This window comes from Polyodon spathula, chromosome 21 (genome assembly GCF_017654505.1).
Source record: "Polyodon spathula isolate WHYD16114869_AA chromosome 21, ASM1765450v1, whole genome shotgun sequence".
Lineage (NCBI taxonomy): Eukaryota > Metazoa > Chordata > Actinopteri > Acipenseriformes > Polyodontidae > Polyodon > Polyodon spathula.
Window position 1 is genome coordinate 3,251,702 of NC_054554.1, and position 25,583 is coordinate 3,277,284.

The 25,583-nt window shown below is 44.3% G+C and overlaps 1 protein-coding gene across 7 annotated transcripts; it reads right to left on the minus strand.

The window, feature by feature from the left end:
* Positions 1-3,807: 3,807 nt before the first annotated feature.
* On the minus strand, positions 3,808-25,583 carry LOC121296551 (kinesin-like protein KIFC3). Of its 7 annotated transcripts, XM_041222240.1 has the most exons (23): positions 24,768-25,583; positions 17,854-17,974; positions 16,635-16,786; positions 14,529-14,715; positions 14,032-14,210; positions 13,759-13,824; positions 12,634-12,774; positions 12,032-12,250; positions 11,719-11,892; positions 10,113-10,199; positions 9,393-9,540; positions 8,981-9,111; positions 8,515-8,626; positions 8,075-8,256; positions 7,869-7,973; positions 7,354-7,484; positions 6,724-6,847; positions 6,420-6,549; positions 5,926-6,155; positions 5,352-5,504; positions 5,068-5,173; positions 4,592-4,637; positions 3,808-4,123 (listed from the first exon to the last, which is right to left on the minus strand). In XM_041222240.1, exons 1-22 carry the CDS (start codon positions 25,017-25,019, stop codon positions 4,621-4,623), a joined length of 3,147 nt encoding a protein of 1,048 aa, XP_041078174.1. In that variant the 5' UTR covers positions 25,020-25,583; the 3' UTR covers positions 3,808-4,123; positions 4,592-4,620. The 7 variants fall into 7 exon arrangements, with proteins under 7 accessions (XP_041078174.1, XP_041078173.1, XP_041078176.1 ...); XM_041222239.1 differs by lacking the exon at positions 4,592-4,637; XM_041222242.1 differs by lacking the exons at positions 4,592-4,637; positions 24,768-25,583 and adding an exon at positions 23,602-23,971.

The window sequence follows — 25,583 nt, forward strand, 5'->3', positions numbered from 1 at the left end:
GTCTGGCTGTTTTTTTTTTTTTTTTTTTTTTTTTTTTTTTAAAAAGTCAGAAGTAATATCCCTTGGTTGTCACCGACACAACTAGAAGACAAACACACATACACATTGTGTGTATAATGTATATATATATATTATATAGATATATATATATATATTAAATATTTTAGAGGGTGAGGGGTGTGATATATTTATATATATATATATATAAAATCTCCCACACAGAGCTATTTTTTCTGTTGCTAATTTAGAAACTACTGGTAAGGTGGTAAATCGCTGCAAGGCAAAACAGTGGGCTAATTCACTTACATGCTGTGCTGTTCTCCTTGAGGTACTGGGTTAAAATCTAGCTGATTCCTTCCTTTATTTCTTGATAATTCCCTAGAATGCTGTGCTACCCCTGCTTGGGAGACTAGGTTCAAATGCAGCTGCTTGCTGCTTTTATTTTCAAAGAATTGGCTTACTTAATTTAAGTAAATGAAAAAGCAAGCTCTTCCCTGAATGTGAGATGGTACAGTGGCCTAATTTGCTAGTCTGCTGTGCAAGTGAGATGGCATGGTGGGTTCAATCCCAGGTGATTTCCTTGATTTTTCAAAGACTGTTAATTTACCCTTATAGTAAATGAAAAAGGAGGTACTGCCATGTAAGTGATGTGGCACAGTGGGCTAACATGCTGTGCTGTTCCCTTTGAGGTACTGGGTTCAAATCTAGCTGATTCCTTCCTTTATTTTCCAAAAAAATTGGGAAATTGACCTTATAGTCAATGTGAAACAAGGTTTCCTGTGGGAGCTGGTGGTGCAGTGGGCTAATCCCATGGCCTTCTCTCCTTGAAGATGGGGGTTCAAATCCAGCTTCTGGAGGTGAGTTCCTGAGGTAAGTAATGTTGTTGGGTGTAAGTAATGCTGTTGGTTGTGTTCCCACAGATGGAGGAAGAGGAAGAAGATGAAGGGTAGATGAAGGGTAGGTAGGGGAGGGGGGGGGGGGGGGGGGGGGTCTGGGGGGGGGGGGGGGAGGGGGGTGGGGGGTGGTCGGCCCCCCCTGGTGTTGCTGCCATTAGTGTCAAATTTTTAAGGACACTAAATAATTTATTAGTGAAATGGAAGTGCTTCAAAAATTTGACACTAATGGCAACACCACCACCTTCCACTCTCCTCCCTGGCAGGGGGGGCAGACCCCCCCTTTTCTATCCTCTCCTACCTACCCTTCATCTTCTTCCTCTTCCTCCATCTGTGGGAACACAACCAACAGCATTACTTACACCCAACAACATTACTTACCTCAGGAACTCACCTCCAGAAGCTGGATTTGAACCCCCATCTTCAAGGAGAGAAGGCCATGGGATTAGCCCACTGCACCACCAGCTCCCACAGGAAACCTTGTTTCACATTGACTATAAGGTCAATTTGCCAATTTTTTTGGAAAATAAAGGAAGGAATCAGCTAGATTTGAACCCAGTACCTCAAAGGGAACAGCACAGCATGTTAGCCCACTGTGCCACATCACTTGTGTGGAAGCACTTCCTTTTTCATTTACTATAAGGGTAAATTAACAGTCTTTGAAAAATCAAGGAAATCACCTGGGATTGAACCCACCATGCCATCTCACTTGCACAACAGACTAGCAAATTAGGCCATTGTACCATCTCACATTCAGGGAAGAGCTTGCTTTTTCATTTACTTAAATTAAGTAAGCCAATTCTTTGAAAATAAAAGCAGCAAGCAGCTGCATTTGAACCTAGTCTCCCAAGTAGGGGTAGCACAGCATTCTAGGGAATTATCACACTGTACCACTTGGCTCCATGCACTAGTGTACCTTAGCATGACAGCTTATACCAGACCACTGACACCTTGTCCCATTTTGTAAAACCGTCAAAAAAGGCCAAAGTTTTGAAAAGGAAAACACATGCCACTAACATGAGATTTGAACCCACTAACTGGGGAATCAGAACTGCATGCTCTACCAACAGAGCTAGCTAGCTCACCTGCTGGGTGAAACACATTATTACATTTTGTGATGTGGACTTAGTTTAATTTGTTGAACAGGATTCAAAGCCACAGCTTATAGGTCTACAAGGTAAACTAAACAATATTTTTGAAAACGAGGGATAACACTTGTGCCTCGTGCAGGACTTAGAACAATTATCCTGCAAATCAGAGTCCAATGCTCTATCACCTAAACCAGCCACAGAGCTGCTTTGGCTGTCAGTTGTATTTATTAACTGGAAACCATCTAGGCACTGTGTGCAAGATCCTCTATTCTTCAGTGTGTTCTGATGTTGCTTTTTCAATGTTAGTTTGTGTGAACCCTGCATTGTACATTTCCCATGATTGAAGTGCTGTAATGTGAAGACAGTCAAGGGGGTTGGAAAATGAATACTTTCTATGTGTAAAAATATGGATGTTTAAAATTACATAAAAAATAATAACTTTGAAACAAAATTAAAATTATGATTTTAGTGCAGAGATTTGAATGGTACCAAACAGGTTTCTATCAAATCTGAGCAGGACAGAAGAACAAATCAAATCCATGAGGAGCTGGAACGAGGTTAATAAATGAAGAAAACCAAAACAAGAATATGTTTTTAATTGTAATTCCTTTAGAATGTATTTCAATCCTGAAAGCAAGAACTTCACTGAATATAACAAAAGCATTTTGGTTAAAGAAAAAATTTACATTTACAAACAGAACATTAGAAAATACTGGTCAAGTACAATTAAATGGTATTCTACAAAAAACATCTGTACAGTGCTTTCTTTGTAATTAATTTACACCCCAATTAAGTCCAATTGGGTTTTATTGCATTAACTCATTAACTGCTGGTCCATGTGGAAGGTAGGATTTTCAGGATACTATTTGATATAGGATGCAGCAATCAAGCAAAATGAAATGTAAACAGCCGTACAGCAGAACTGGTCCGGGAGTACTGGAGGACATGAATTACCATCATAAAATTAAAAACATGATCTAATGAAAAACAAAACTAAAAGTGGAATTTTTCACCTTTCACTGTACTGTGTGCCACTTCTTCCTGCTTATTAAGAGTAGAAAACTATTTTCCTACCCCAGCTAAGGCTTTGTGGTAGTGCTGCACACGTGGTAAAAATATATTGCAGTTCTATTCTGTCTCGGGGTGCCGAGTAAGCTGCAGGGTTCAGTATAGAGCAATGCTGCTGGCTATTTCATGCAAACAGGTTTTTTGAGAGATTATTCTTATAAATAAAATCACACAAGCTCACTTTAGCACTTCATATGCACACTGTAGTTCTACTATGGAATGAAATGAGAATTGTCTGAACCTATGTTATGCTTGTGTATGGGTTTGAATGGCTGGTTAAACTATAGGGGACTGATTCTAGTACTGGATGCACTTTTCCATATTAGAAAGTTAGTTTTCACTTTTAGAACTCTTATCCCATTTCTTATCAGAATTATATTCAAAGCAATAGAATTCCCAATAAAATAAAATAGGTCTGAAGAATTAAAAACTAATGCATAGGTAAAAAGGCATCTCACTTCTTGCTTATGAAAGTCTGTCCTATTTTAGTGCATTTCACCTAAATCAAATAAAAACAAAACAAAAGTCTTTATTATACAATCCAGGGAGGTGTGTAAATTAGTTTTCTTTTCGGTTTGTTACAGTAACCTAAAAACAATACCACAATATAGAACATTAAAAAAAAAAAGAGTTTATATTTATATATTAAAATACCTGTAGGTATTGGTCTTACAACAGAACAAACAAAGTGCTTCTTCTCCCCCCCCCCCCCCCCACGTTTTGATTCTAGAATGGAGATGTGCTCCCCACCCCATCCCTTGCCCCTTTCCAAGCTTCCAAATGTCAAAAACCTCAGATAAAAAAGGCAGCAGTTCAACTTATTGGCAAAGGCTGAAGATAGAAGCCAGGAGGTCTCAGTTCTGTGCCACCTCCAGAAGAACCTGTTCCGGCAGGAGTCTGCAATGAGGAGACAGCCATGCTGAAATTGCACACATCGAGTCCTCTACTTCAGCTGATCAGTGCACAGTCCAGTGGATACACAGTTCTAGGCAGAAGATCCAGGGACCAAAAAATAAACACGTTCCAGGACTGCAGGTCCCATTCCACGTCACGCCGTAAGTTTTACTCTTCCTAAGGAAAAAACAAAACAAAACCACAATTACTATTAAAAGAAGCAAGAACACTTTGTACAGATGGGTTTTGAGACCAGGTTCAATTAAAATAGAAAAGTGCCGGTTGGCCCCACGTTAGTCAACAAAACAGCCTTCTTTAAAAACCATGGAGTGCATAATCTCTGAATTAAAAGCAGAGGAAAAAAAACTAAAAAGGAAAAATGTCCCAGGACCTTTGTGTCTGTATGCCAAGGAAATTGGGACTGTCTCTCAATGGACATATAGCAGGTCTGTAGCAGCCATCTGGAATGGAAGCTTTTAGTCACATGAACAAAAAACAAATCATTCCAACTAGGACCCCAAGCAGCCACAGAGGAAGCGCTGTGTATTTAACTCATGTGCTGTTAAACACTCCTCTAGGCTTTCAGGCACCATGCAATGAGGTTTCCATGCAAAGCTGCAATTCTGCAAGAATATCCACACCTACCTTCCAGGTAGGACCTGGTGGTGCTTTCTCTAAATGTTACTCGTCACTGCAAGCAAAAATCACAAGTTCAGACTGAAAACGTACCATCGAGGTCAAATGCAGCAAGGACACAGGTTTCACCCCCTCCGGCCCTAACCCTAACCGAACCCCCCCATGGTGACATGGTGTGCATTTGTACTGGAAATACAAATACTACTGTTCAAGACCTGCATTGAACCGTCAAAGTCTGCTTGAGGAACAAAATAAGTGCTGTGTGATATTATGTGATCTTCTTGAGTTGGGTTTTAGAAAGCTTCCACACACCAAAACAAGACTCCCATTGCACAGCAGTTTGAGCAATTCAGTTTAAATCAGGTCAACCAGACAGAAGGAAACTTAGACCTATTTCGCTTTTGACTGTGAGCATAGAAGACTGCTCATCCTGCCCATCTATGCAAACACACACACACACAGGCGAGTAAAGGCTCTTCACATACCGTAGGGGGGGACTTTCCTCCTGGTGCTGCCCCCTGTCCGTCCAGAGGCAGTAACAGACCCGCGTGTCGACACAGTGGGCATTGGGGTTGCTGATGGAGAATCCACCTGCAAAGAAATCAGGTTTTCCTATTAGTGTTAAAGTGGAGGTCAGCTACTGTGCTAGCGTAACCAAAACCTTTTTAAAGCACACTGAAGGACAGTAAGCCAGCGGCTGCAAACTTTCGATTCTGCAGATAAACCGGAGGGGCGGGGAGCGAGGACAGAGAAGGGAAGCGCTTCTCACCTCCAGGTTTTCCTGAGTGGGGGTGGGAGAGGAGGAGGTAGAGGACTGGTATTCTGCTTTGCGTGTGGCCAGCCCCAGCTCCACTGAGCGAACCCTCTGGGCGAATTTCAGGGAGCAAACCGACTCGCTCACATTCTTATCGGCTGGAGAGACCTGCAGGAGGACGAGGAGGAGAGGAGATCGAAAAATCTAACGCTCTAAATTCCAGGGAAACAGAGTCTGTGCAAAAAAATTTTCCCCCCCCCCCCCCCCTTTCTGTCAGGCATGATTTCTGATTTTAGATTCCAATGATTTGTGCTCATTTGTTGTCATCTATGTAAACAAGAATGGAAAAGAAGACTCTTAATGCATAGCAGTTTCATCCATTCCGGTCTTACTATGAGCTTGTGTACAGGTAACAAGCTCAGGTGTGTCTGATTAAACTCCAAGTAAAGCCAGGAATAGATCAAACTGCTATGCAATGGAAGTTCATCCCTGGTTAACCCACGTTTTCTACAACACTATTACTGCAGCCATGTAGCTGACCAATGGGAGACACTACACTAGCACTGTAGGTCTCCTGTGACTGACCCACCTGGACCATCATGAGTGTCTTGCTGTCTCCGCTCAGCGAGTCCTGCAGCAGGTATGTCAGTTTGGAGTTGCGGAAGGGGATGTGCCCGTGTTTGGAGCGCAGGGCGTGGATGACGTCTGCCAGCGCTGCCAGAGACTTGTTGATGCACTGTGCCTCCCTGAGCCGGCTGCCCTCCGCGCCGGACTTAGCAATGCGCTCCGAACCTGCCAGGTCCACAAGGTTCAGCTTGCCTGGAACCAAGAGAAATGTGTTTTCATCAAACTTCCATCATTTCAATATTTGTATCTGTTTTTTAATGTTCAAGTCAGATCATGAAACATCAAGGACACACTGTATCGTGCAGCCATTACTTAAATGTTAAAACAAACTAAAGAGCTACTTTGCATTTAGTCATACAGTTCTAACAACAGTTCAGTATCTTGGACAGTGTAAAGCAGTGCTCCGGTTCTCCGCTCCACCCCGGTGCGGTGTGCTGGCCAGCCCGTGGCTCTTACCCGTGCTGCGGCCACCGGTGGTGCAGTTGATCCCACTGACCGTGACGATGAGCAGCCCGTGGGAGCGGGAGCTGTGATCGTTCAGGTTGGTGCAGGCCGTGGCCCGGTTCATGTGACCCAGCTCAAACACCTGGGAGGAAGGAACACAACACACAGTGAACAAGCAGGGAAGGAACATAAACCCCAGTGCCATCGCTGTTGCATCCCCAGCTTCGTGTACTAAAGGGTGCCTTGACCAGGTTTCATAATAATTTGAGTTCTCTAGAGATTATAGAGATATTAAAACAAACAAACAAACACTCACCCTGTTGATATCATCCACACTTTCAACCTTGAACTCTGTGAGTCCGGGAACATAGAGCTGTCCGCTGCCATCTGGACACATTTTAATATCCAGCTTTTCATTGGGGTTGTCTCCCAGCAAATTCCTAATAAAAAAAATTAAATCATATATATATATATATATATATATATATATATATATATATAATAGACACACACACACACACACACCACACACACACACACACAAAAATCAGCTGCTTGCTGCTTTCTGCTACAGGGGGGTTGCATCAAGCAGTAAAAGGTGAATTAAATAAATTGGATCTGTTCATGCAGTAAATACTTCTCTATACAGAATGCTGACGCTGCCCCAATTTCCACAAGGTTAAGTTATCATATACCTTGCCAGACAATAAATGTAGAGCGCGAGTCTCTTCACGGCATTTTCACATGCTTTATAAGACACTGAAATGGGAATGGAAGTTAGGGCATCATCCCAGGGATGCTTGCCTGGTAGTGGCTGAATGCTTGTGGTTTTCTGTTTGATTATACTCTTGCATTAAGGTTAGTTTTCTTGACAGACCTTTTAAAACGTTTTAAAGGTTAACACACAGGAAAAGTAAAGTGGGCTGCACTGTCTCCTGTGACGCACCTCAGTGTCTCGTTGTAGATCTCCACCATGCTGACAGTGATGGTGAACTCCCAGTCCGACACCTTCTCCTCCACCTCCGAGAACAGCAGCTGCAGCGCCCGCTGGTTAATCCCTGGATCCTGCGGGACGCCCTGGAAATGAGGAACATTAAAATGAGGGTCTTTAAATAGTCTTCCCCTCAGGGGTGATGCTACTGCTGCTTACAGAAATCTCTCAATACATGAGTTCCTAGGCTTGGTACATTGACTGAGGGTGGTGGTACAGCACGGGGAAATCACTATGCTTGATACTGGCATATGTCAATTCAGAAGGCATAGAAGGAGGAATTTGTGAATGGCATTAGTGTGATCTAAGGGTTCAAGCAGTTTCAATTGTCTGGGAGACAACAAACAAGCTCCTTGCTACCACTGGGGATATATTATTTTCTGACAACAATGACAAGGTTTCAACATCCTCTTAGCGCTTAAATCTAGTTCTATAAAAGAGGCGATACAAGAGGGGCCCTGTGGGAGTACCTCCATGGTGTAGGTCTTCCCTGAGCCCGTCTGTCCATAGGCAAATATACAAACATTGTAGCCATCAATGCAGGACGTGATTAAGGACTGGACTTCTTGGAAAACCTGCAGAGTAAATGATATACAATTGTAAGTGGATAAGAACAAGCCGAGACAAGGGAGATGCTCTGCAAGCCACTAATAAACAATGGGTACCAGATACTCACGTCTCCCTGTGTCGCTTGAGGAGGGAAGACTTTATCCAGCTCAAACGCTATTGGCTTCCCCTTGTGCCATATGCTCATTACAGCATCGTCTTCAGGGTCAAAGGTTACCACGTTCTTGGACTCAGGCCCATCACCATCCTCCTTGGATGAAGGACGGACTCTACAGAACACACGGATGTTTCCTACATAGGAAAAAAGGAAATTCAATCTCAGTATCCCAGCGCAACATTTGCTCCATTTAACTTGCAAAAAAAAAAAATGTGTGATCCCTTAATTAACACCTCTTGTGGTTAAGAATGTATTTGTAAGGCTTACTTTTCCCTTAAGAAAATGGTGTAAACTTTGTATGGAAGTAAAAGCTACTTTCCTAACAATATTGTAACCGTCTTGTATTTCTTGTGTTCCAAGCCCCCCGTCCCCGGTGCGGTCAGTTCTCTCACCTTTCAGCTTCACCAGCTCGTTGTGACACTTCTTCCTCAGCATCATCTCCCGCTTGTATTTGGACAGGAGGTCCTGGTTGGTGGCGCTGACCTCCCCGATTACCTGGCAGATCTGCACAGACAGGCAGAGTCAGTGTCCAGTGCTCAAGCAAGTATCAGACCACTCTAATGAATCCGTCACCTTACTCTTTGGATCAGAGCAGAAATGTTAGAGTCATGCGAATGAAGAAGTCAAAAACCAGCCTTTACCCCCCATCATGCCTTTATCAACACTGCATGTTTTGAAGCATGTAATATATATATATATATAGTGCTGTGCAAAGTCTTTCAGCACACATAGTTGCAATAAACCCCTTTGAATTGGAGGTGAATTGTAAAAGTTGGCAAACTGATTGGCAAGTTAAGGCCCAATAGCTGGAGTTTCAGCCAGCTGGTGCTGCTCCTCCCTGATCCCTGACCCCCTCACCTCCTGCTTGGCTTTGCTGATGGCATTCTCCAGGAGGAAGGGGAAGTCCTGCACCTGTCTCTTCAGGCAGTTATAATCGCCGGTGAGAGTCCGTAGGGCAGGCTGCAAAGTCAGGAGGTTCATCCTCACCCCTGACAGACAAGCAACATTAATGGATGCATGCTTCTTACTATACTCAAAACATTAAAAGACTGCTATAACAGTACACGACAACGTCCGTGTTCAGTCTTGAAATGGATCAAATTCCAACTCTATTATTGATGGCGTACAGCAAGTACAAGTAAAATGCCTAAAGAACCAAGGAGCTCTTGGGATATCTTAAATACATTGTACATGTCATAAGGAGCATGCATGGAATGCTTGGAATAACAAAAGCAACAACGCGCCCGGTTCTTGTTTGCTAGGTTCTCACCAGCCAGGTTCTCGTGGACTGCCTTCATCTCACTCTCGGCTCGCACAAAGGCCTCCTCAATGACGCGGTTCTTCTCTTCCTCTAAGCACTGCAGCTCGTCCACCAGCTCACCTTGAGCCCGCTCAATCTCGCTCTCGTACAGCATGATCTGCAAACCCAACCACAGGACAAGCACAGCCTTCAGAACAGGCAGACATCAGTCCTCTCACTTCACACACTTGCACGGCAGGGTGGAGTGTGAAAGAAAAGAACCAACAGCAATTTTACTGCACAGAGGAAGCATCTCACTACTGATTAGCACTGGGCAACTACAGCAGAAGAAGCATTAGATAATGAAGCACGTACTATACTGCATTATCACACCACCAGCAAGTCTGAAGAAGCACAGGTTAGTCAGCAATAATCCCAGAGGAATTCATTTAGCCGTTCTGAATAAGAAATTGCTGCAGTTACCATGGTAGCAAAAAACAAGTCAAAAGTTGTCACCTCCTCTTTGTAAAGCTTTATTTTCAAAACACAAAGCAATACGTAAAAAAAATACCATCCCATTTCAGCTGGTGCCATTTGTATTTAGGCAAAACTCAAATTGGCAGGAGGCTGCGATATTTAGAAATGTTTAAAACCACTACAACTGGTAGAAATTCCAGCCCAAAAGAACCTCTTATCCCTCTGCCCATCGAATAACCGTTGACCCCACCAAGCAACAAACAATAAGCCAACCTTTGACAACCTACGAACCAACGTGCCACTGTGACTCCCCACCGCTCTAGAGAGCAGCCGACAAAGACGGCTCCTGTCAGCGCATTGCTGTAATGCAAGTGGAAACAGCCGTTAAGGGGAAGGGGGGTCTTTCTGGTGTATCAAACAGGACAGGAGAGGAGAGGAGAGGAGGAGGAGAGGAGGAGGACTGCACAGACCCCGGGGTTAAGAGGACAGAAGCTAAAGGACAGGGTTGAATTACAGAACACAAAGCATTCAACCAACACACAAGTTGATTGGGAGCAAAGAAAAGCAAAATAAATGGGAAAACACTGGGAATGTGTGCGGGACACTGACCTGCACACGGAACACAGTGTGTGTGTGTGTGTGTGTGCGAGAGACACAGACCTGCGCGTAGAGCAGTGTGTGTGTCTGTGTGTGAGACAGTGACCAGCGCATGGAGCTCACAGCGTGTGTGTGTGTGCGAGAGACACACACCTGCGCGTAGAGCAGTGTGTGTGTCTGTGTGTGAGACAGTGACCAGCGCATGGAGCTCACAGTGTGTGTGTGTGTGCGAGAGACACAGACCTGCGCGTAGAGCAGTGTGTGTGTCTGTGTGTGAGACAGTGACCAGCGCATGGAGCTCACTGTGTGTGTGTGTGCGAGAGACACACACCTGCGCGTAGAGCAGTGTGTGTGTCTGTGTGTGAGACAGTGACCAGCGCATGGAGCTCACAGGGTGTGTGTGTGTGCGAGAGACACACACCTGCGCGTAGAGCAGTGTGTGTGTCTGTGTGTGAGACAGTGACCAGCGCATGGAGCTCACAGGGTGTGTGTGTGTGCGAGAGACACACACCTGCGCGTAGAGCAGTGTGTGTGTCTGTGTGTGAGACAGTGACCAGCGCATGGAGCTCACAGGGTGTGTGTGTGTGCGAGAGACACACACCTGCGCGTAGAGCAGTGTGTGTGTCTGTGTGTGAGACAGTGACCAGCGCATGGAGCGCACTGTGTGTGTGTGTGCGAGAGACACACACCTGCGCGTAGAGCAGTGTGTGTGTCTGTGTGTGAGACAGTGACCAGCGCATGGAGCTCACAGGGTGTGTGTGTGTGCGAGAGACACACACCTGCGCGTAGAGCAGTGTGTGTGTCTGTGTGTGAGACAGTGACCAGCGCATGGAGCTCACTGTGTGTGTGTGTGTGTGTGCGAGAGACACACACCTGCGCGTAGAGCAGTGTGTGTGTCTGTGTGTGAGACAGTGACCAGCGCATGGAGCTCACTGCGTGTGTGTGTGTGCGAGAGACACACACCTGCGCGTAGAGCAGTGTGTGTGTCTGTGTGTGAGACAGTGACCAGCGCATGGAGCTCACAGGGTGTGTGTGTGTGCGAGAGACACAGACCTGCGCGTAGAGCAGTGTGTGTGTCTGTGTGTGAGACAGTGACCAGCGCATGGAGCTCACTGTGTGTGTGTGTGCGAGAGACACACACCTGCGCGTAGAGCAGTGTGTGTGTCTGTGTGTGAGACAGTGACCAGCGCATGGAGCTCACAGGGTGTGTGTGTGTGTGTGCGAGAGACACAGACCTGCGCGTAGAGCAGCGTGTGTGTGCGCGGGGGACGACGACACTGACCTGTTTACGGAGCTGCGTCGCGGTGTTCTGCGAGTCATGTAGCTGCTGTTCCAGCTCTCTCAGGAGCTGCCTCTGCAATCCTACCTGCTCCTGCAGGTACTGGTTCCGAGACAGAGCCTCTGACAGAGCCTGCTTGGACTGGTTCGACTCTACCTCCACCGTCTTAGTGACATACTGAGGAGAGAGAGAATTACATATAATCACACACACACCCAGGGACCCCACCAAAAGTATTCCTACTATGTATCAATGTAAAAAAAAGAAAAAAAACCCAACACCAGACACACTCCAGTCTTTCAGCCCTCCTCCTCACCTTGACCTGTGGGACCTGGGTGGCCTGCTTGGCCAGGGCTTGCTGGCAGTCCCTCAGCCTATCTTCCAGGTCTTCCCTCTGCTGTCGGGAGTCCTCTAGCTGCCTGTTGAGCTCAGAGACCTGGCTGGCCTTCCTCTCCAGGCCCTGCTGCAGCTCCGCCAGCCTGCGGTCTTTCTGCCTGACCTCCGCCTCCAGCCGGGCCAGGCCAGCGCGCAGGTCCTGGGCAAGGAAAACAAATGTCATTCTGCAGGACGTCATCACTTATCTCCGGCAACAGCAGCAACTGCAGCCTTCCTGAAGGTAATCATTATAAGCCCCTCCCATAGACAGGTTTTTTTTAAATGCATTTTGTGGGCAAACAAAATAGATTTCCCTCTCATTTAAGCAAAATGTTCTAGTTAAATTAAATAAGAATTGCAATTATATCTGTGTGTAGGTACATGACAAGTGGAAATAGACACCAATCACATAGAGATTAATTCCAGGGTTCTCCATTATTTAGATCAGTTCCTCTTCAGCTTCTCTATAGTTCTGTGTTAGCTGAGGTGTGGCTCATTAACCTGACAGTGAAACCTCGCTGCCAGGGTGCTTTGCTTCCATACCTGGTTGTGCTGGCAGTCTACACAGCCTGAGCGAGTTCCCTGGACCTCCTGCAGAGCGGACTGGCAGACGCTCAGCTCCTGTTTCAGCTGTTCCTTTTCCGATTCCAGGATTTCTAAATGCTTCTCCAAGTCTGTTGCTCCCTGTGGAAGAACAACAACTTTATTTTCATATTTGAGAAAAAAAAAAGAAATTCTTTCAGTCACCCCATCCACTATCCAAGAGCAATCATTACAGGCTGCGAGTCTAAATTAGACCCATCTGGGTTTAACCAGGCAAACCACAGACTAGAAAAAAAATTAAAATTAAGTTCACAGTAAAACAGGTCAATGACTCATTTTTAGAGACACTCAGTGCTTAATTTGCCAGGGCGTAGCCCCTGTACCTCTGGGCTTACGTTATGAAAGTTAAAAATCTTACACTGTCTTTCTCTCAAAAGCTTGCTGTCTAAGAATTTAAGTCAGGCATAATATAAGCTGCTGATGTTTTCTTAAAATTTGAACACAGTTCTTGCGTGCAGTGAGATAGAGCCAGTCCGCTGCCAGGGACGTTCACGTTGGCGTTGTGGGATGCAATAACAGGAGCTGCGTCTCGACACAGGCAAATACAAGCAAGCCCAGGCAAAGGTGTGCAGGTCTGTAGCTGGAGAACATATCCACAGGCTAAAATATTAAACGTGAAGCCTCTGAGATTACTGTCATTTCTTTTTTTTTGTCCTTCAGTTGCTTATAAAATTTATTTTTCTGTGCACACTACTACTCTGTATAAGATGTGGAATACGTGACTATAAACGTACAACACTAGCATAGTAGTCTTTGAAATAAACTGGTTATGATTTTGAATGTGAGGTTCTTAAGATTGGTAATATTGTCACTGCTTGCGCCCCAGCACCCCTCTCTGTACAAATGAGGCACTGGAGATACTACAGTTCACCTTGCAGTGAAAGTTAAACAAGAAACGAACTAACTAGTCTGGCTTTTTAAATGAGCGGGTCAAATGTTTAAATAAAACACGATCATCTTCAGACCTTGGGTTCTTAGTGAAGGTACTTTGTATTGTACAGTATTCTGCAATGGGGCAAATGAAGAGGGCATTAAAAGGGTGCTGTACAGTGCATGTAGACCCACCAGCTCCGAGCGGAGTCGATTCACCTCCCCTGCCTGGTCCAACAGCTTCTCCTTCAGGTCTTCAACCTGCGTTAGAATCACAGCAGAGACCCAGTCCAGTTAGGGGCGTGCAGTGGTTCTGGACAGCTACTACATTGATTCTAAAATGCGTGTGATCAGCACTCATGAAAGGACAATGGGACGTAGTCTTTGAAAATGCACTCCCCATCGTTAATTCTACTGTAACCTGTAAAGGGTCCCACCAGAATCCCTGCAGAGGTGCTTTCTGTTCACCTGGTCGCGCAGTCTGCTGATCAGGGCCTGCTGCTCAATCTCCCGGCTGCACAGCCTCTCCTGGGTAGACAGCAGGTCCTCCTGCAGCCGGTTCTTCTCCTCCTGGGTTGAGGTCAGAGACTCCACCAGCCGCTGGACTGAGGGAGCAGGTCGGGAGCCCAAGCTGGACCTCCTCGCCGCTGCACGGAGGAGAGCAAGAGAGCAAAGCCTTTCAGTCAGTGTTTGTTCCTCAGAGCTGAATGCAAGCCATTAAATAAGCAACTCTAAAAAGGGAACCCTTTGTCAGTGTTTGAACAAAAATATGCATATAGCTTTTAATTCATAACAGAGCTAAGTTTTTTGCAACATGTTTTTCCAATCTATTTTTCTTGCATGACTGAACTGCATTACGTACTAACACCAATTCATAGTTTGTAAGATTTATCCACAGCAGCCACACTTCATATAAAAGCTCACTATAAAGCCTGGAGTGTCTGCTCCCTGGCGGCTGTACCTACCAGTGCCATTCCCCTCGCGGAGTTGGCTCTCCTGCTCGCGCACCACCTCCTGCAGGCTCTTGATGAGGGCCAGCTTCTCGTGGACGTTCTGCTCGTGGGCTTTCCGCATCAGCTGGACCTGCAGCTTGCGACTGGCCTCCTCGCTGCGGAGCCGAGCCTGGAAATGACACACCTTCTCCTGCAGGGCCTGGAGGGAGGGAGAGCTTAGAAATCAGCTGGCAAGAGGGGTTAAAGTGAGTGAGGAACACTGATACACCAAAACAGACAGAGCGGGCTCCCAAAACCACCTCCCCTGGACAGAGGAGACCCGCTTGATCAGAGAGAATATTGCTGTAGATTACCCTGATGCAGTACAGGCGAGTATGCCTGTAAGTTAGTGGCTCTCAACTAGGCACTTCTATGCACATAGAGACAGACTCCTCAAGACTTGAGAGAGTCTGCAGCTATAGGGATAGCCACACAGTATGTGCACCAGGAGGAAGAGTCAGGAACCAGCTCAAACCAACTTGGAAGAGACACAGATAAGGACCTGGACTGACATGCACGCAAACACACACACACACACAATACTACCAACATCTGCAGCTGATCTCCAGTTATCCCTACACAATTAGAGGCTGTTGGCCCAGTGCTACAGGACATCAAATCCCACATCAGGGGTAACAACATACACAAACTACTGATGAATGGTACAGGATGGGGCAACAGTCGGTTGCTAAGATATGGCTATTATAAATCACCCATAAAAAAGTATGACAAACAAATGACAAGTTAATTACACAGAATGTGTACGTCCTTGTAAGAGACCAGGTGACTTCCTGCAGACAATGAAAGAAGGGGAGGAGAGGCAGAGAGAGAGAGAAAAAGAGAGACAGAAATAGAAAGAGTGAGCACAAAGGTCAGATTAAACACTGCTCATGGGAACAGGCGACATAGTGAAGCACAGACACACACCTCTACCCAACCCAATTAACTGAAAGGACAGGAAAAGAAAGCACGCAAATCTGGATGAAATCCCATTTGTTCGGACTTCTACTACTATTGGAGTACTTGATGCGTCTGTCTCAGTTGTCCATGGAGATGAAAAATATTTATGTATCCTCATATTCCATCTCATTACACGGTGGCTTCAATTCAATTTACAAATACATAAATAAATAAAATCCCTCATCAGAACAGTGCAGGCATTTAATTCCACTGTGTAAATGAGAGAGTCAAAATGTACCAAAACAGTACAAACAGTAATTGCTTCTAGGATGAGACTCTTGGGTCAGTGCAGATTAGGAAGCTATGAATTGCTATCCATTCCAATGACGCATTGAATCCAATCAGAAAGAACAAGCTAATCTTTTTTTTTTTTTTTTTAAGCACTGCCAAACTAGCCAGTTGCGCAAATTATCTGAACAATTAAACCTTTAATTTTACAGTTTGCTGAACATTCCTCTAGTAATTTCACCGAGCCTGCTGAGGAGAAAAATGAGAGTTTCCCATTGAGGTTTGCAGAGTATAGTTCTGCACAGACAGCTTCTTGTCTGAACCTGCAGGAGCCTTGTTAATGGATCTAATGGATAATGCAACAGGCCTGACCATCGCCTTCAGGAATGCGGTTCAGACACCCTCCAATGCGATTACAAGCTGTGCCAAGGCCCGGGGCATGAACTGCATCAAACGATACTCCACAGGAACCCAACTGCTAGGTGGCTCAGTGTATTACCAGCAGAACTTGCTTTTGTTCTATTCTAGCACAGGTTTGTAATAATGACTGGCAGGTGTTTGCTTGGTCTTGTGTAATATGGCAAGCCAAGTAAGTCAGCAGTGTTTTCAAACCATGACTAACTGGTAGCTGTCTGGCTCTTCCGCCGACAGCCCCCAGGACTAGTCAAGGACTCTCATCGAAAAACAAATTGTGTGCGTGGCCCCTACAATATATGGTGCTCTGTGCATTAGTGTGCATCACTAAAAAACAAACAAACATAAAAACCCACATGGCCCCAATATAGTGGTCCCGCCCTCTGCAGTAAGACTGCCATTGCTCTGTACTCCTGCTTGGCCCCTCAGTACAGGCTCTACCCATCATGTACAGCCCTCTATAGACCCTGACTCCACCTGTATGACGAGCTGCTGGTCCTGCTCGTTGTTGGGCTCTTGGTGATCCATGGTCATCGTTCTGCCCTGGAACAGAGAGGGCTGCAGGGGGATGTAGGTGCTGCTGTCCTCCTCCTCCTCTCCGTCACCCATCAGGAAATCCACAGCGCTTTCTACAAGAAAGAAAGCACAGTCAGCCTAGCTGGACAACATCTGGGTACCACGCCACTGGGGGTATCGGGGGTTCATGATCCGGTTCGGGTCCACGTCACCAAACTGATTGGCGCTATAAAATAAGAATATTGACAGGTCTTTAGATACAGAAAAAGCTCTTTTCCTTGATATTACTGAATTCCTGGTTGCGGGGGTGAACTGTGGTATCTGCAGAAACCCTGGCTGATCACTTGGAATGTGGGAAGAAACCGATCAGAACAGAGAGAAACTTCCCGCCTCCCCGAACAAGCAAATGCCTGCCTCTCCCAGCGGAGTTCAGTGGAATGCCCAAGTGTTAGAACCTGTGGAGGTGCCAACGCTCTTAAAACGAATACCCTTGCTATCTAATCATCTTTCACATTAATGGGTAACCGATTAAAAACTAATGTAGGCTACTGTATGTAAGAGGTAGCCTTGGTTTGTTAGTTTAATACAGAAATAGAGATTTAGAGGAGTGGGGCAAATAAGCTCTCCCAGCATTTACAGAGAACACATTCATAGTGACTGCATACCTAAGCAATGACCGCTCACCTGTATCTAATGATAAGCTGACCCCGGCAACAACATGTACACCTGTAATAAAGACCCTCATCCTCCCAATCATACCAGTGTTTTAAATTTTTTTCCCTCAAATTAGCACAGAGCTTCAGTTAAATGATTTACTTCTCATTAAGGCTTCAAAGCTTTTCATTGAACGTTGTTAGTCTTATTCATAGTAAAAGGAACCAGGAAAACAAAAACATAACTTACCACAGCAGCTCCTGATCTCATACTATATTAACCGAATCAGATTGCAAACTTGAAACTGCTTCAGAAACCACTTCCAGCACCACAAGCAAACAATCAGGCTTTTCTTCAATAGAAAGAAACAAATCCTTCCAAACTCAAGGCTCCTCTAAAGCACACTGTGAGAGTTTCTGAAGTAACTCAGCGTTCAGGTATTACCTATCCCTACCTGCTGTAAAATCACTGAGCAATGTGAGGAATGCAGCCACACTGGTTAGCACCTGGGTCACGTGACACTCACTGTCCAATGAGCAGTCCTTCTTCCAGAGCTCCTGCAGGCTGGGGGCGTGGCCAAGGTCCCAGGTCTTGCCTGTGCCGAGCATGACCACCGGTTTGAAAACGGTATGCTGCTTCTGGGCTGGCTGGAAGCAAAACAGCACAGAACAGAACAGGAGAGGGAAGAAGAAAAGCACGGGTCTCATTATGAGCTTCCTCTGTTTCCACACACGATGTCCTGACTACAGGCACTGTCCCTTTAGCCCTGACGCTCTATCCACTAACATATGCTTTACTTGAGATCTGTGTGTTTCAAAGCTTGCATGTTTAAATACAAAGCAAGGTATACAGATCAAACCCCCCTGTCAAAAAGATGAGCAACTAACAAATAATAAAAGAGCAGACTAAATATTTAGCAACACATTCAAACACATTTAATAAAGTATTTGAATTCCAACACACACAACAGAAAAAATACCAGCAGACTTATTATTCTTACCTGGAGTTTAGGGCTCAAGGAATAACTTTCAAGATGCTTGACATATTTGAAATATTACGTTGCAGGCTTGGACACTTTAATGACTCTCATGGGTAGCATGGGCAAGAAACTAAGCTGGGCTTGTTCTACAGCTCCTCCCGTCCCCAATTTTTTGTTAAATGACCTCTAGCTGAGTCTTAGTCATTGCTTAAGCTTCCTAATTATTTTTTAATTTTGCAGGTACAGTATTTGTTTGGACGCAAGTTCTTTTTTTTCATATTGTTGTTGCCAATATAGGAAGTAATGGTTTGGGCAGATCACGTACAGCATAGCAGGCAAACTTTGAATAAAATAGAAGCGGAAACATAGCTGAGAAGATCAGCTGAAACACGTGGTACTTTTTGCTTAGTATGTTGAGTTGTTATGGGTATGTTCACCACACAAAAGATCTTGCAGGCCATTGAGTATACACTGTGTTCTAGTTCTTCATTAGCCCACAAGAGGGCACCAACTACCTTAGTAGTGCCATGCCTTTGCAAGACAAACCGCACTGTTTGAAAGTGCTTCCTGTGCAGCAATGTGACCCCTGCTGGAACTCCTGGATTCTGTAACTGGCCAGCAGGTGCAGACAAACAGTCAGTTTGAAGCTGGGCATACGGGAGATACATGTACATAGCCTTCTGCAGTATATCAGATACATCCAACTGCTCATCCCAATGCTCCCTAAAGCCAATTAAGAACTAACATACAACTTAACCCTATTCACCGCACCACCTGCCGAAGTATCTATGAACTCTGATGCATTAGCATTTACATACTTAGACAGCAAGGCACACTTCTGCTGCATTACATATTTTCTCAATTACAATTCTGCTATAAACACACACACGTTTTTTTTAAGATATGCGATTAATGCAATTAGTCTCCTAACAGTGTCACTGTCTCAGTTTTCACAGGCTACCTGCTTTTTGCAGGTCCCTGTTGGCTCATTCTCTACTCACCTTTTCCTGTGTACTTACTCTATGGGAGGTGCAAACCCCTTCACCCTCACCCTCACCATGTGCCGAATTTCAGTTTAAAAAAAGGTACAGTCCAAGTCCACCTGCAAGTGTGCAGCTATTTACAAAGTTGTCTCACAGCATCTTTAAATCCAATCAGAACTGCCTAGATGACTGAAGCCCACAAATCATTTAAGAGGATCCTTTCCAAGGACAGTGCTTGCAGGATGAAGGGATTTTCCTCAGCTCTTACGACCCTGTTTACAGTAATGCCGACCACGTGCCGCAGGCAGTCCAGACCTGAGCTAGCAAGCTTGTTTCCAGTTCCTCAATCAGAATGGGGAGGCTGTCCATCTGCTCTACACGGCAAGCATAACAGCTTGAATTTTATTAGATCAAGAAGTCTAACAGAACACAATACAACGGTGAAAAAGTGGAAAATGTTGCATGTTTGGATAACACCTTCAAAATGTGCCTCCGAATCCCGATCAGATTTCTAAATGAATTTCAAACGTCTTGGGCTATTAGGATCTGTGATAGCCAACGGAGATTAAAAATGTAAACAGATGATTTTCAGGGAGACCAGAAGCTCTTTTTGAAAAACAGACCCTGCACCCAGAGAAATGTGACACTTCCTTACTATCCCACCCATCTACAGGAGGGGACTGGACTACAACAACACAAGCAGCAGTCTGCTTTTTAAAGTGCTTGGCTGCTTGAGTTGGACGGATGGAATAAAGAATACTGCATGTCAAAGGGTGCCATTTCTTCAAGTACACTTCACTGGTGAAAAGCACTCCTCAGATAGGAATACACTGTTACAATGCTACGAACAGGAGGTGCAGTATGAGGTGTCTGCTAAACCCAATTCTGATGCAACACAAACACAGCTGAACCTCTCCCTCTTCAGAAGATCTATATCAACCCAGGGTTGAAGGTGAGCACAACACACAGACACACCCCTTGTAATCAGCCTGAGACTTCTCAGAATTGATTTTTATTATGCTGACAAACAGGGTTATTAAAAACACCACGCACTAACTGCATGCAGTCTCACATGTACACACTTCGAACCGATATACAGCAAAACAGCAACAATCTCCATAAACAGAGACTTAACAAGAATAACCATCCTGTCAGCCCAGCCAATAAGTATTCACTTATTATAAATATACAGCATATTCTTAGAGGGGGGACTAGCTTGTTTAAGGGGTTACTAGTTGAAACGAATGCAGTTTGTCACGGAAGCGTTTCCTTTTCGCACACGGTGTCACCTGGATTACACTGCGGAAGGAGCCTTGACGTCCCTGCTAATTTAATTTCCTACCTTGAATCTGCCACCCATTATCCCGACAGACAGCTTCGGAGAGCCGGGTTTAGTGACATCGAAGTCGAGCCAACCCCTGTAGAAGATTGATCCCATCCATCCCAGCATGCTACCTGCAACAGTTCAGTCTATCCATGCAAGAAGGTTACATTAAAAAGTGCAGAGAAAGGGCCCCTGAAGGCTATTAACAGCTAGCTCTCACAAACACCACTGTCAGGAGCTCAGGTATCGATAGAGGGATGTTGTCTTAATCCTTTCAGCTTCAAGAGATGGCTGCACGGTTCTGTAACTAACCTGCAAGATTTCGAGGGGAAAATTCTTTCTGCAGATTCTGACTTTCTACGTTAAACATTAAGAAGGAACACCAACTTAAGAGTGCTTCTCAAATAGGGCCATGGATGCTTGTGTTTTATATGGGAAGTGGATTTGCACAGCTAACTCCTAACTATGACAGCTTTAAGACTGGAGCCTAATCCCCATACCTAATGTACAGGGCTCAAGCAACACAGCAAGTATTCTGTATCCACAACAGCGCTTATCACCTGCCTAACCAGCAGGTAATGTTTCCATGTTACTGCCACAGATACACAAACGGCTGTCACCCAGCCAAAGACAAACACGTTCATTTGAGCTATCCGAGTCTGGCTGGCAGAGTCCCAAGCTGTACCTGCATGCTGCCCTGCATAATCAAAATCAATTCATTTTAACATAGTTCAGAAAAAAAAACTACAGGGTTGCCTAAAGAGGGTGCCTCATTTGTATCTCTTTACCAGATGGTCACATGTTCATATCATTCAAGTTCCCCTTGATCTTACTCCAATTGCACAAGGGTGGCGCCTCTAGAACAGTGTATGCTATTGCCAATGCATCTGTACTGTGCAGATGTCGTGTCAGCTTCGCTGCATAACCTCCCAAAAGAAGAAGATGTGATGCTGAGATGTCAGCTGCCTACCCAAACAAGCAAACTCCATTCAGTCAATGCTATGCCTCTCTATCCTACACCCTGTTTCCTGACTGAGCCAGCACACTCCAATGTTTCTACGCCCCTCTCTGCTGCCTGCCAGTCTGCTCTGTATTTCATTAGCCTACTTTTGTTATCTCCTTATTACAACTCCCTTGAGCTTTCAGGGAGGATATACTAGCAAGAGTGCAAACTACTCATTAAAAAAAAAAAAAAATGTTTTTCACAATCCCTTTTATTTTATTGGACCTCTGTATTAATTTTTTATAGTACAACTCAAAAATAAAATAAAAATACTTGTAAGCATAGCATATATTAAATTTCAGATTCAACAAGAGATTCAAAAGAATCATCTGGGACAAATCTTTTCAGATATTTCTTGAATAAATATAATCCAACTTAAAAAAAAATAAAGTGTGTGTGTGTGTGTGTGTATATATATATATATATATATATATACACACACACACACACACACACACACACACACACACACACACACACACACACATTATATGGGATTGTTTTTCACCCATAAGTGTTTTAGCACTATCTACAACACAGAACAAAACTAGGCTCTAAATGCATATTTTTCTGCTATATCCGAAGGTTAAATCTGTCTGCATTTCTGGAACATAACATGACACCTGGCATCCTGAGTATGTAAATAAATCCAGTACCAGAGATAATGGCATTATCAGACATCAGACAAAATTGTCCTTTAACATTCTTACACCAAATAACTTTTCACCACACCCTGAAGACACTGCAGTCTCACTCACTAAAAACACAAAGGACTTTATACAGTCCATTCCACAGAGACTTGAGCAACTTCACAATCACACAGGAAAGGAATTTATTCAAACTGGCCACAGCACACACAGACCAGAGTTGTCCATTCCAAACATACTCCGGGCTTCCATTAATGGAGCTGTGCTATACCGTGTCAGTGGAGGGCTCTGGAATGTGTATGAGGGGAATGTAATGCAGGTATTACACAATCCAACACCTTCATACACCCAATTCACACACTTACTGGAAAGGCAACAGACAAATAAATCAATTCACCCAAAAAGTACACAAACATGCATCACTATGCATGCAAACCCATACATACTATACACAACTGTACAGTAGCTCATACAGTACATTTAGATTGTCTGTGTGTGTGTGTGTGTGTGTATATATATATGTGTATATATATATATATATATACACACACACACACACACACACACACGTTGAGTCTCCTTATACAAGTAAAGAATTCTATTGCAAAACAAACTACAAGTAATCCCAGTCACACACTGAGCTCACAGATGTATTCCTCTTTCAAAAATAAGATCAAATACTGTAATGGTTCCATCTTTAAAAACATACTGAAATCTTATCATGTGTTTTGATTCTCTCTGTAAGCATACAGCTAAAATATCATACAGCTACACCATATTTACAAAGCAAAGTTTATGCAAATACTAATCTGCTTGCACTAGGAGACATATTTTGTGATTTAACATTATTTTTAGAATATAACCCCCCCCCCAGATAAATACAAAACAATCTGTTTTGCAAGTTAATTGGAAGAAATAAAATCCTGTGAATGTTTGCATGGCCTTGGAGCAGTCAGTCGACTGGTTCAAACCCCCTAACTATCCCAGCATAAAACAAGACAGCATAGAACAACATAATAAAAATAAAATGACAAACTAAACAAAAACGAAAAGGATCAGATGGATTGAAAAGCGCTTGAAAAACATTGCATCAAAAGATCAACCAAACCATTTAAAACATATATTCCATCAACTTGAAACACAGAAAACTGCTGTTTCTGTTTCCCCAAAAATAACATCCTTCCTTGTGCATACAACAATGAGCACACAACACATGCCAGTGGCTTTTCTCTCAGTGGGGAGTAAATGATAGCCATCCTCCTGCTTTTCTTCTTCTCCCTGGTAACAGAGTCTTTAAGAGACACTCACGCAAGTCAGATAATGTGGGTCAGTACCTACCTCTGTCCCTCCGGCACCATCAACCTCCTCATGCCCGCATTGTGAGATGACCACTCGACTAACTTCTCACAGAACTAAAACAGCGTCTTCGACATCCAGCACACACTGAGCTCATTATCCACTCGGCTTCCCTCCTGTTACTAGTAACAAAGAAATCTAGCCCAGTATTCTTTCTCATCTGTCAGGAAAGCACACCTCCTCCTCGTCACTCTACATTAATATTTTAGACCCTCACAAAGCCAGTCCTCTCCCACCACCTGAAATATTTAGAACGGGAGAAATGTGCTACTAGCAGTATTGGAAGACATTGGAATATGCACTGCAGTGCCAAAAAGCGCCATCTCCTGCTGCAGTGGCTTTGTGCTCAAGGGGATGCACTCATCCTCAATAGCAGGAGGGCTGGAGTTCAGTATGCCATGTTTCCACTGCCCTGCTCTGGAAACGGATCTCAACAGCATGCTGTTTCTGTTCTTCCCTCCCTGTGCATGAGGGTTAAAATCGGGTATTGGGAAGAACAGTAAGCAAAGCATTCTTACTGCATGGTAACCTGAGCTCTGGTAAAGAAGATTCTGCTACAGAATGATCAGCACCCATCCCCACCAAGCACAAACTTCCCTCCTGAAGCAGGGGGTTGTATTTCTAAGCGTGTACACAGTGTGCTCTCCTAGAACTGGTCCAAGCACAACACTGGGCATGCACAGGGCTCCTAGAAATGCAGAAAGGCTCCGAGCTGCACAGCTAATTAGGAGAAAGTTCCAGTTAAGATAGAAAATCTGTAATGTGCTGCTGAAAGCCTGGAAACAAGCTTTGTAAGTTTTAATCTAGAGCAAGCATTAAAACAAGTATTTGTATGACTATATTGTGGACTGTATTTTTGTTGGTGCAGTACACTTGCTCAAATGTGCACGACTGACCTAAAAATAACAGTTTATAAGAAGTGTGAACATTCGGGATGTCTTGTTTTAGAAATACAGAACTAAGAACTCAAACTGAACAGTTATTTGTTGGGGGGGGGGGGGGGGATTGACTATCACACAAGCTTTGCCTACAACACACAAAGAACACCAGAATTATTATTTTTTATATAACAATGCACTAACTTCTAGTGTCAGCACTATATACAGAATATAGCACCCCTTGGCACTGGAAACAGTTCAGTCTCTCACCTGCTCACGTCTGCAGAGCTCGTTTGGGGCGCTCTGGCTGCTGGTGGTGGTCCTACACTCCTCCTGAGCTCTGCAGTTATTGTTGCAGCCCCCCTTGGGTTGATAAGCATTGTGACGGCCACTGTCATCTTTAGGGGGTCCTGAACCCTTTTTGGGCGACTCTTGACCAGAGCTTCCTGGCACAGCCTCTTTGCCACGCCCCTTGAACAGGCTTTGTAAGGACAGCACCACCAGAGCACACAGGACATACATCAGTGTCAAAAGTGGAGGGGGTCATACACGGGTGGCACACTTCTAAAAAGTCACTGGTAAAAGCATGCATTCGGGGTTATGTCAAATCTGCTTAAAAAAAGTTATAGGAACATTAACAGAATTCATTTTTTATTCCAGTGGTAAACAGAATCAGTTGTCCAGATTTCTTTTTTAGACTTGCAAGTAGTTTCAGATACAAAATGCACAGTTTACTAAGATAAAGAATTTTGTCCAGCTTGATATTGGAAGTGCTGTCTGATAATGATGATGTCTGATGGGTTTACAGCCAGGAATGACAACGGAGCCTTAGACTTCACAAAAATAAAGATCCACAATTACTTCAAGACTTCCAATCCGACATCCGCAACAGAGGTGATCAGTGGAAGCTCTTGCTCTTCCTCAAGTGAGATTGGCTCCAGCCTCCAGTCTAAATTTGCATGCTTAGCAGAAGCCTTTTCATGGTATGCAAAATCACTAGGAAAACTTTCAGGAAAGACGTGTTCAGAAAACAAACAAATGTCTTGCTCAGTCTTCCTTTTCAATCATTTTTGCAAGTCAAAATGA

Coding starts and splice junctions, on each gene's coding strand:
- LOC121296551 (XM_041222239.1), bottom strand. CDS start 25,019: ATGTATGTCCTGTGTGCTCTGGTGGTGCTGTCCTTACAAAGCCTGTTC. Junction 17,975..24,767: donor AGCTCTGCAGACGTGAGCAG/GTGAGAGACTGA, acceptor TTTTGCTTCCAG/CCAGCCCAGAAGCAGCATAC. Junction 4,124..5,067: donor GAGGAAAGTCCCCCCCTACG/GTATGTGAAGAG, acceptor TTTTTTCCTTAG/GAAGAGTAAAACTTACGGCG.